General features: G+C 39.5%; 1 protein-coding gene and 1 pseudogene across 1 annotated transcript in view; one reads left to right on the top strand and one right to left on the bottom strand.

The window, feature by feature from the left end:
- The window catches only part of SLC25A21 (solute carrier family 25 member 21), a 485,006-nt gene that overhangs the window by 23,069 nt on the left and 449,362 nt on the right, over positions 1 to 12,575 (bottom strand). The window contains exon 7 of the mRNA XM_045848589.1: positions 6,135 to 6,299. Within this exon, the coding sequence (XP_045704545.1) occupies positions 6,135 to 6,299 (165 nt within the window). The remainder of the gene's footprint in view (positions 1 to 6,134; positions 6,300 to 12,575) is intronic.
- LOC123825105 lies at positions 763 to 1,022 on the top strand (annotated as a pseudogene).

Consider the following 12,575-nt stretch of genomic DNA (forward strand, 5'->3'; position numbering starts at 1 on the left):
TTTGGACAACAGGCCATGCTACTAAGACAGGGAGTCAAAGCAGCTGTACCTAATACACAGAAACAAACACAGGGAGGCTGTCAAAATTGAGGAGACAAAGAAATACGGCTCAAATGAGAGAATAGAACAAAATACCAGAAAAAGAACTAAACAAAATGGAGATAGCCAACCTATCAGATGCAGAGTTCAAAACACTGGTAATCAGGACACTCAAAGAATTCCTTGAGTATGGCAACAACATGAAGAAATGAAGATTACACTTAGTAAAATAAAGAAAAATCTATAGGGAACCAACAGTGAAGGGAAAGAAGCCAAGATTCAAATCAATGACTTGGAACATAAGGAAGAAATAAACTTTCAACCAGAACAGAAAGAAGAAACAAGAATTTAAATATATGAAGTTTGTCTAAGGAGCCTCTGAGACATCTTCAAATGTGCCAACATCCAAATCACCGGGATCCCAGAATGAAAAGAGTTAGAACTAGAAATTGAAAACTTATTTAAAAAATAATGAAAGAAAACTTCCCTAGTTTGGTGAAGGAAATGTACATGTAAGTCCAGAAAGCACAGAGTCCCAAACAAGTTGGACCCAAATAGGACCACACCAAGATACATCATAATTAAAATGCCAAAGGTCCGGTCCAGCTCACTCATAGGTCAGCCTCCTGTGCTTTCCTTTGCAAATGGGCTCCGTGGCCCGGCGTCCCCCTTCCTGCCACCTGTGATTGCGCGCGAGGCTTCCCCCAGTCCACAAGTAAAAGCATGGCAGCCATCCTCTCCAGTGGCTTGCTCATGGCTACCCGTGACTACTGCCAGCACCGCCTGGCCTCCACTTCCTGTAACAGCTCCTGCAGAAGAACCAAGTGTCCTGCAGAAGCCATCCCCCACAACCCTGGTCTCCCCAGCTGACCCAGGTCATTGGTGGGCGAGCCTCTTTTTCAGGAAGTCCACCCTCCCATTAGTGCCCACCGTGTTGGAATCCCCAGAGTACTCGATATCTTCCCAGGCCTCCAGCAGAGTGATCACCTGTGACCTGGCTCAGGAAGCAACAAAGAAGCTATCTGGCAGCCAGCCCAGTAAAGTCAACATTAGGCCTCCATCCTGAGTGGCCACCAAGAGCCACTAGACTTCCAGAAATGCTAGGCTCTTTTGAGCCCCTCCCCCTTCCCTCCTATCATGCCCCTCCCCCTCCTCACCCCACCCTGGACACCAGGCAGGCAGAAGCAGCCCCAGCTGGGCTCTTTCAGATCAAAGCAGCAAAACACCAGAAAGGAAGTTGAAAGAACCCTGCTCTTTATCACTCAAGCCACACCTAAGCTTTCCTGACACCCCATAACTGTGTGCCTTGCACCAAGTGGGAAATAAACAATGAGCAGCCAGTGTCAAAAAAACAAAAAAGCCAAAGGTAGAAGATAAAGAGAGAATCTTAAAAGCAGCAAGAGAAAAGCAGAGAGTTACTTACAAAGGAGTGCCTATAAGACTATCAGCTGATTTCTCAGAAGAAACTTTGCAGGCAAGATGTATTCAAAGTGCTGAAAAGCAAGGACCTACATCCAAGATTACTCCATCCAGCAAAGCTATTTTTTAGAATGGGAGGACAGATAAAGTGCTTCCCAGGGAAGGTAAAGCTAAAGAAGTTCATCACCATGAAACCATTATTATATGAAAGATTAAAGGGACTTATTTAAGAAAAAGAAGATCAAAACTATGAACATTAAAAAGTCAACAGCCCTGACTTGTGCGGCTCAGTGGATTGAGTGCTGACTTGAGGACCAAAGGGTCACTGGTTCAATTCCAAGTCAGGCCACATGCCTGGGTGGTAGGCTAGGTCCCTGGTGGGGGGCACACAAGATGTTTCTCTTCCTCTCTTTCTCCCTTCCTTCCCCTCTGTCTAAAAATAAATTTTTAAAAAGTCAACAAATTCACAACTATCAACAACTGAATCTAAAACAAACAAAAAATAAACAAACAACAAACAAACTATGCAAACAACCAAAAACAGGGAGAGAATCTTAAGTATGGAGATCATTTGGAGGGTTATCAGCCAGTAGGGGGAAGGAGGAGCATGGGGAAAAACGTACAGGGATTAAAAAGCATAATTGATAGGTGCAAAATACACAGGGGCATGTTAAGAATAGTATAGGAAATTGAAAAGCCTAAGAGCTTATACACAAGAGCCATGGGCATGAACTAAGGGGGAGATTGCTGGAGGGAATGGGGGTATTAGGTAGAATGGGGCAAAGGGGGAAAATTGGGATAACTGTAATAACATGAGCAATAAAATATACTTAAAAAATTTCAGGGATGGATATCTGAGCTGAATTATCTGGGCTTACTGTTTTAAGCTCTTATTTTATCTCTGTAGACATAGCCCTAGAGTTCAGTGAAATGTGAAAAAGCTAAGTAGGTACTCTATTTTATGAGATTCTATTAAATTTTTCACTGATTTATTACATGCTTATTACAGACGCTTCCAATAGCTCAGAATGGTATAAAGAAAAATTGCTTTCCCTCTACTGCTGCTTGCTTTCTCCTGCCTCTGCCCCACACACACACGCAGGCACACATGCACAAATGGCTCCCAATTTCCACTCCCCAGAGGCAATCTTTATAGACAGTTCCTTATAAAATAAAATACTTCAAAAATGAACACACTGCAAGACAATTTATAGATTTAAAAAATATGTTAAATTAAAGAAAAATCTAGAATTATCCCGTGCTATTCAGGGTTGGTGAAATCTCCAACCCCCTTGGAACAGTTAAATGGCCGACGGCTGGGTGAGGGCGCTGAAACAATAGCCCTGTGAACACAGGGCTAGAGCCGACCCGCAGCAAAGACGGAACACAGACTTCAAGGAACACCACCTCCTCCTCATGGTTAACAACTTGATGACGTTCTTCAACATGTTTTAATGATTATCATACCTTCCTCTTCACAAAGGATTGATTTATTATGGTTTAAATTTAAAGAATACTGGTTTCCCAGTTTTGAATCAGGCTTAGATTACAGAACACATAAAATCAATGACTTTGTTCTAGTCAAGAAAAAACAGTGTTCGTTTAAGTGCAAAAGAAACAGTCCTGGGGAAAAATTCTTCGTGCAGTTTTCCACACTAACTATTCCCACCACTAGTTTGCACCCTCTACTCCTTCTTCACCCCTGTCATCAGCACCGCCACAATGAACACTTCTATGGCACCTTAAAATTCACAAACAACTTTACATACTATTTATTTTAATCCTCAAAAAATTTTGTCAGGTAGAAAGAACAATAGTACCTCCTTAATTTGCAGATAAAAAACAAGAACAAAAACAAACAACCTTGAAGCTCAGAGCAGGGAAGTGATTGGCCCAAGACCATTCATTCTGTATAGGTATGCTCACCCAGGTACACTGATGACTCCTGAGTGACCAACTACACTTCTGACTCAGAACCCTCCTCTCAAGCTCCAGGATCCATCACATATACAACATCTGCACTTTGGAGTTTGTTCCAAATGTGGTTAAACTCAGTTTCCAGGCTAAGCTCATAATATTCTCTCATAAACTTTTTTCTCATTCAAAAGTTTTCTTTCTCAGTGACTGACACCACTATCCTTTCAGTTGTTCAAGCCAAAAACTTAAGCATCCTCTTTAACCACCACCCCGTTCTCAATATACATATTGATCTCATCGCCATGTCCTATAGATTTCACCTTCTGAAGATTTCTCAGATCTGTCTGTTACTTATTGTCTCCATCATGAACACAGTGGTCCAATACCCCGGCATCTCACATTGAAGACATTTCCATGTTACACCCTGCCTTTCCCTCACCCCCATGACTCCACCCATTTTCCAAGCTGCAGCAGTGAGAGTAGTCGGGTAATTTCCTCTGCTTAAATTCTTTTGTTGGCTTCCCAGTGCTCTTCAGATAAAGATAAGACTCCTCAGTGGGGCCTATACAGGCCAGTAGGGTCTCTTCCTTGTGAACTGACAAGGTGAACGAGCCCTTTCCAGAGTTTCAGAATACCATGATGTCATTTAAAAAATGAATATTTAAGTTTCTGCTTTTAAAAAAAAAATAATGCATAACATTTAATAAGTTCATAGATTAATTGTTGAATGACATTTGCACTTGTGGCTATTTTGAGTAACATATGACCATATATAAATCTTATTGATCTTTCTGAATTTCTTTCTCAAATATAACCAAATTCATTATAGTATAACATATGCATTAATATACATGCACAAATACAGGGTCCAGCAGAAGTAATGCCTCCTTGAGTGTGGTTGGTAGGGTAATAATACAGGTGTAATAATTTATAGTTTTAATTTGAACATTTAACCTAGAATGTCATACAATGTGCTTGAGTGTGATATTGTTATGTTACAGAATTACATGCTTATGATTTTGTAATAAAACATTTTATAATAAAAAGGGGGCATTATTTGTGCCAGATCCTGTATATATAATGAAATATACGGAATGGGGCAAAGGTGGGCTTAAAGTTGTGAGTATACGAAATAGTTTATTCTCGTATGATTATTTGTTAATTATTGTATTATTTTCCACACAAACTGTAAACCTACTTTTGCCCTACCCTGTATAGTACTGATATAATATATGCAAATAATTATATAATTTATTTCATTGTGTGTATCAAACCTTTGGATAACTGGAGAAAGCGGGGCCCAGACACTTCCCCTGTGTTGTATGGATTACTCCTCTAAGGCTCTGAAAAACAGGGTCAGCTTCACGGGCATGTGACCTGCGCCGTCACCAGGGTCTGCACTTGGAAGGGCCCAGTGCTTGGTTTGTTGCTCTGCCCTTGCTGTCTTGAAATTCTTAAGTTTTGAAAAGAAGGCCTCACATTTTTGTTTTGCCCAGGGCCTCGAATTGTTTAACCAATTCCAGCTAGAAGGGATCTTCATGTGTTAAAGTTGAAGTCTCTCAAGTCATCCAGGGCCCGCGTGTTTACTGCACTTTATTTCTGTATTTCACGAACTCGACAGGAAAAGAGCTCTGAGGACCACCAGAGTCAGAATTACCAGTCAGTGGGAAGATCTATATATATTGTGGTCTATCATAGAGATTTCGGACCAACGAAACATAAGCTTCTACTCAATAAATGAGATTTCCAAGTACAGTGAAACCTGCTTAACAACTTGGGCTGGTGAGTGAGGTAATGCCAACAGATGGTTAACGCAGAACATGCCTTGGATTCAGCTGTTCTCATTCTTGAGATAAATCCTCGCCTAGAATATGGGGGAATAGCTGGGCAAAGAGAGGTAGAAATAACTTTACTGAAGAGTCTGGTGACAGCCACATTAGAAATAATTTTATGACATAAAAAGTCCTTCAAAACTTTTGTATTAAGCAAAATGAAGACCTGAACCCCTGCGGGAAACTGCCTGCATGTGAAAAATGTTTCCCTAACTGCTGCTTCCAGGATTGCAATTTTCATCACAAGCAAGCAAATGATGGTGTGGAAGACTCAGTGCAAAAGCTCACAGATGCTCATTGTAAAGCACATCCCGTGCTACTTTTATCTTCTTGAAGTTGAAAGGCTGTTGGCATCTGCATGTTACCATTTAAAAAACAATAATTATTAGTATTTTGCTTCAAAAACAAAGAATCCTAGGAGAACTTGTTTACTACTTGCCCTCATTAATTTAGGCCAATTTAAAAATTAATACCTAGATAAGATTTAAATTTTAGGCTGACCATTTTCCCCATGAACTCAGAATTTATTTAGGATATGAAAATTTAAATTTTCTGAGAAAGTTATGCTTTTCAGATAGAAATTAAGTAGTAACATAGTTTCTAGAAATTCCCATTAGGGATAAATGGGAAGCACTCAGCTAGGATGGTACATTCCAGTATAATGTAATTGGTATCAGACTTGGGTTCAAGTCTCTGCTTTGCTACTTACTGTGTGACCCTGGGAAGACTACTTGACCTTTCTAAGCCTCACTTTCCAAATTCAAAACAGGGATAACAGCACTGAATAAATGAGGTGGATGTGAGCATCGAAATTGTAGCACTGATACAAGAGTTCAGCCCAGTGACCAGTAGATGATAAACACTCCATAGACGCAGCTGTCATCATTGACAGGATTCTTCTAGGATTTTAATCTATGAAATAGTTACCTTATTGATAGGGATAATGTTTTTGACATTGTAGTAGAAGCCAAAATAAACCATGTTGAAAACTCCATGACGTCCCAAAGTTGCTGTAAATCCCTTGTTGAGGCCCTGGAGGCCCAAGCCTTCCTTCTTAATGATGTGTCTTGCATAACTCATAGTGGATGGTTGCTGCAGAGAGAGAGGGACACAGCCAGAAAGATCATCTTTGGGAATGTGAAACAGAGTAAATTACTATTGAGCTACCCTTCAAGCCAGAATTACTAGGGATTGTTTTTTACAAACATGAACAATCAGGCCTAAATCCGTGCTTTTAAAACTAGGAAACCCAAAAAGTAAACAAAATTGCATGTATAACAACAGCCTTAAAGGGAAGATTGTTGGCAAAGAAAACCATCTTTGGTGGAATTAGTGAAACTAATGTCATGTAATAACTATCACCACTTTCAACATGTTAATAGTTCTATCCAGTTCTGGATTATCCACACAAATGGAGGGGATTAGCCATATGGATACGCTAGTAATCCATAACTGTGTATAATCCAAAAGGAATTTATATCTGGTTCCTGAATTCAGCGTGTCTACCTTTCTAGTTATGTTTTCTAAAGCAAATGTTGCGTTGTCTCAATAGTTTAAACTGATGCTAGGTTAGAAATTGGGCACGTTTCTCTAAAAATAAATAAATAAAATCTTAGAAAAAAAAAAGCAAGCCCTGTCTGGTTTGGTTCAGTGGACTGAGTACCAGTCTGCAAACTGAAGGGTCGCCAGTTCGATTCCTGCTCAGGGCCCATGGCTTGGTTGTGGGCCAGGTCCTGGGTTGGGGGCATAACAGAGGCAACTGAATGATGTCTCTTTCCCTCTCTTTCTCCCTCCCTTTCCCTCTCTCTAAAAATAAATAAATAATATCTTTAATAAAAAGAAATCAGGCATGGATAAATAGCAGTTGACTGTAGACTTCCTCAAAAGGGTGGGCAATCTGTATGTACTCGCTATGATAAATGATAAATTGATAGTGTTGGGAGTACTGAGGTACCTTTACTTCACTCTTTTCCAATCCTCTGATTGGTTACCTAAGGCTGAAATACCTTGACTGCTGGATCCAGTCTATTGCTGCTTCTAGAACATGCTAAAGAGCTTGCTGTAGTTTTCCCTGAGGTTCCTAGTTTATTACAACATCTTATGTGGGATTTTAGAAAAGGTTGTTTCCTTCTTTGAAGGTACAGTACAAAGGATATCTCTTCTTGTTAACTTTTCAATAGTAAAGAGAGAGAAATATTCAGTATTTATTTATTTATTTTGCCCATAAGGCAAGCGGCTGGCATGACATTCATTTGTTATTTCACGGGGGCAGGATCCTGGAGCGGTTGTGGCGGTCTGATGTGCTTTCTGACCACAGAGAGCATGTATTTTCTTATCACATGCAATTAAAGCTTCATCAGCAGAACAGAACAGACCAAATCCAATCAAGACTTTTCATCTAATTTATATTTATAGCTATGTCATTAACACGATACATTAAATGAGCTTGTTTATATAGTAAGTTCTGTAGTTTTTGCTCATAAATGTTTTTTTAAAAGTTGAGTGTAGCTACAAGCCTACACTCAACTTCATCTTTTCATTTCAGAGGATTAATTAAAATAAATTATATTAAGCTTAAGGAAACTCTTTTATGTCACATGAAAAAACTCACATGAGAACATGTCTTAAAACAATAAAAGACATTTCATATAGGAAAACCAAAAATTCTCAGGTTACAGTTCACTCTGCCTTACAAAATGGAACTTTTTTGTTTGTGTTCTGGCAAATTGAATATCAACCCAAATTGTTTGTTTTCGTTTTCAAAATAGATGCGAGGACAAGTTGAACAGGAGTTCATTTCTGCTGGAGGGACTCCGGAAGTGCTGAGCAAACTGCTAGGCATGCTCTCTTGATCCGAGGAAGGCAGCCTAGAGGGCAGAAGAAAGGAGATGGGGAGGCTCCCCTGGGTGTGGAGGGTACTGGGCAGGAGGAGGCTGCCTGGGTCTAGACTGATAGACAGCGGTGCTCCCTGCGTCTAGCCCAAGCTTCCTCTCCATCTTCACCCAGTCTGAGGCCTCAAGTTCCAGGAAGATGAGAACTCACAGGCCACCTAGATTCTAGAGCAACAAAGGAACCGACAGCTTTGAATGAAAGTGCAGATTAACATGGTTTTCTTTAAATAAAACAGATCTAAAGTTGTTTCTGTTGTTTAAAAATCCTAGAATGCTAAATTATCGGTATTAAAAGAGAAGACTTCTACTAGATCTTGCTGAAGATGAATAAATATTCAAATGACATTTATGGATGGTCGACTGTCTGATTTTCACTGCTTCCGTGTTAGGTGGTTACAAAGAAGCATAGTACATGGATTTTGAATTAAAGTGCCTTGCTGAGTTTGAACTCTAGTTACGAATCATTAAATAAATCAAAGGGTGGTATAGTAGCTAGAAATAGTGGGGTAGAGCTAGACAGCCCCAGGTCTGGGTCTTAGCAATACCACTTGCTAGCCTGGGCAATTATTTTACTCTTTGATTTATCCTCACTTTACTCATCTGTGAAATAAGGATAATAATACAATCCTCTTCCTAGGATTGTTGTGATAAGTAAGTCCATGAACTTTGTCCTATGTAAGAATTCATTGTGTGCTAGCTGTTAATAACAAGAGCAATTATGTTGATAAAGAGTAGTTATAATAATAAAATAAGAGGTAATTATTTTTTTAGTTGAAGACAATGACAATTCAAAAGGTGGAGGCTGTTTCGAAGTAGAGGAAGGACATGAATAACCAGCCTCTTCCTTCACATTCCTTCTGACTATCCTTTCCCTACCCCAGAGGCCTGTGTGCTGGTGACAAAGTCCAAAAGAAATGCACCTAGAATGCAGATCATAGGTCTGCTTCTTCTGAGGCTCAACCAACTTCAACCCCTGGGCTAGAGATCTCCTTCCAAGGTTAGCTCCTTACCCCAGAGGCTTGCCTCTTTGGAGCAGTAGATCCTGTAAATTGGCCTCTTTCCTGTCCCTCAGTAAGAATCATAGGTAAGAATTCTTGCTTGATAAGTTTATAGACTGTAGAAGCAAGGCCACCCAGGAGCAAAAGTTGGGAATGGGAAAAATTCTAATTAGCCCCCACCTCACATGGTTTACAACTTAGAAAGCGTATTCATGTATGTTACCAGGTACCTGGAACACAGTTAGTGATCATCAGTATTATTCATTATCATAGACTCTTACTACTTTATATATATCATCTTATTTAATCCTCTCAAAGAGTGTGTGAGCTAGGTATTATCATTATCCCCATATGACAGAAGAGGAAACTAAGGTTCAGTAACTGGGCAAAGATGACAGAGTGAGTGTCAAAGATGACAGAGTAGTGTCAAGTGCAAGCTGAGCTCCCCCTCACCTCCCCACAACTCCAGGTTCATACTTTTATACAATGCATGGTTCTGCCATCCTAGCATATATGATTGCTTCTGTCAAAAATCCTGTAAGGTGGGCAGCAGGTATATTCTCCTCATTTTGCAGGTGAGGAAACCATGGATTGTTAAGTACCGTGATATCCCTACAGTGAAAACGCTGGTAAATGGCTTAACCAAAATTCTCCTTGTAATCCGGTGCTGTTCACATTCTGTGGGCTCATTCTTGTTATACAGTAAGATTTTCAGAGTTTGATAATCCAACTTATATAGGTAATAGATACATAATGACACAAATATATATATATTTTTTCTGGCAATTTGGGGCCTTGAGATTAATGAAAAACTGAACTCTAACTCCCATACGAATTAGAACTGGGTTTCTCACTTCATTCAGCGATATTGTGTCATACACATGTAAGCAAATATGTAATTAGAAAGGCAAAACATGACTTCCACTAGGATGCTTAGATAGGAAAATAAAGAATCATTTTGACTAGATCTCTGTAAACACAAGGAATTTTACTAAACTTATTTGATTACTGGGCTTCCATTTCAAAACCAAATAGAGACTGATTAGCATCATCAGCCAAATGATTCCAATACTATCCAACCCAGCAGGTCACCCACGATTCGGTTTCCTTTCAATCTTTAGATTCACTCCAATTTTCACATTTGGTTACCAGTTGTGGGCCAAATGGCATTCTAACTTTCCTAGATGTACCTTTTATTGACTGTATCAGAGTTGCAAGAGTGGAAGAGTAATGGATCAGGATGCACCTAATATTGTGATACCACATTGCTTTCCATATTGGTTTATAGAAATCATAGTTCACTGGTCCAGAAGGAACTCGGAGTCTTCTAAATGTTGATTTCTGCTATTGCCAACTGCTAATTCTTGGAATTCCCTGTTCTTTCACACATTATTTATTCAACAATATTTATGGAATGCCTCCTAGGTGTCATGCACTGTGCTAAAGTGTCTAGTACAGTACTTTGCTTATATTCTGGAAACTTAAATGTTTTTTCTTTGACTTTTATTTGGAGAGATATGCTGATAAATTTTATATCTACCCATGAAAACTTCCATAATTATGAAACATGGAACCAAATTTCTGTTTTAAAAATCCTTAAGCAGCTTAATGAAAAGAGAGGATCCTTTGCCTATACAATGCTCCCAGGCACCACTCTGGGGCACCGATTCCTTACTCTCCAAGAGCCCAGTATTACCAACAAATCACTGAGATGACTTATGGCAGCCTGAACTATTTTTTCTGGAGTTCTTCCATCCGATGACTGACCATAGCTGGCTCCGATTAACTTGTGAGATCATAGGCAGAGGTTTTAGGTGGCACACACTCTTTCCTGAGTAAACAACTATCAGAGAATGGCCAGTAGGTACAGGTGAGGGGTTTGTGTCAGTGGATTTCTCAGTCCCTAGAGCCAGGGGAGAGCCCTTAGAGCACCATGTCAAAACACAGCACGCTCCACATTTGTTCTTTTACTTGCTTTCTATGGCAAGGCGAATTTTGTTGCATTTTAGAGTCAATTGAATAAGGCTGTTGTGCTGGATTTCATCAAGCAGCTGAAAAGCAAACTGGATGAGACCTTCATACAATGGAACAAGTGTCCAAACTCAGGCCCTCGGAAAAACACTGCTTTGTTAAAAAAAGAGAAGACCCAATTGCTACGCTAAAGTAGGAAAATACCCTTGCTCTTCAGGAGATAGATGATCACTTATGTTTTTCATTACCCAAATTAAGTCTTGAAGCATTTTCATAAATTTGGGAAAAAAAGGGAAAACCTCCCATTTATTTGAGAACAGAATGTAAGTAAAAGGAGAGGAATCTGGCTAAAAAATCTCACATTTGCGATTTCTTTTAGCTTAGATACATCACTAATTCATCATTCCCGTTTATTTGAATAGGGCTTGATTATGGACAAAAAGACACCCAAAATATAATTATATTGTATCTAGAGTTTTACATTTGATAAACAGGTCTACTTTTAAAACAATCTGTGAGTGCAAAATGATTTGCTATAAACAAACTCTCCCACATGCTGAGCCACAAAACTCCATTAACACCAGGCTGATGCCAAATAGCCATCCCGGAGGAGCAGGGGGCCTCTGGGCCACCAGATGCAGGCAGTTCCCTGCCCCTGCACTATCTCAAGAGTAGGGAGGAGGTGGCCACAGCACAGGAGAAACTGCTAAGAGGAAACCAGCAACATGGTTGCTTTCTCATGGGTCCAGAAACACTTTTGATTTTCTTTTAAGCTTCTTAATTAACCACATTTCTTTATCCCAATGAAAGCAGTGTGTCTGATCAGAAAGAGACCTCTATGTTAATGCTATTTCTTAGAGTCATTAACTTCACTGAATTTTATTTTTCTAATCTGTAAAATAGACATAAAGCCATCTTGTGGGGACAATGGGAGGGTTTGAAATATCAAGTGTGTGTGAGCAGTTACCACAGCAATGGGATTAGAGGGAGGCGTTGGCAGAAATCATCAGTTATTTTGTCATTAGATAGCTTTGTATTGCTTGTGAAAAAAAAACATGTATTACTTTTGTAATACAGAATGACATGATTTTTTTTTAATCAAATAAAGGTAAAATCATGTAAGGCATGCTGCACAGTATCTGGCATGCAGTAGATGTTCTGTAAATGGTAGCGATTATCATTACTTCAAAGTCTCAATTCTGAAAGCAAAAATCTAAGGTTCCTGGCAGAGCTGAATGGAAGACTGAAGTCTATTTTCTGTAAATGATAATAGAGAGGCAACTTGGCTGCTGCTTTAGCTATTGTTAAAAGATAACTATAGGAATGGATTTGTACACATAATTCACTTTTCTGCCCTCAAGAATCATAGCTGGAAAGAAATAATTTATGTACTGAACAGTTTCCAGGCAGTGTTTCACATAGTAATGCAGGAAAAACTTGAACTTAGCTCAATACATCATTCATGAATGTGGACATGCCCTTGAAGCTGGCTTCTCACACCGTCTGTA

Source organism: Phyllostomus hastatus, unplaced genomic scaffold (genome assembly GCF_019186645.2).
Source record: "Phyllostomus hastatus isolate PE091 unplaced genomic scaffold, TTU_PhHast_1.1 phas_contig_62, whole genome shotgun sequence".
Classification (NCBI taxonomy): domain Eukaryota; kingdom Metazoa; phylum Chordata; class Mammalia; order Chiroptera; family Phyllostomidae; genus Phyllostomus; species Phyllostomus hastatus.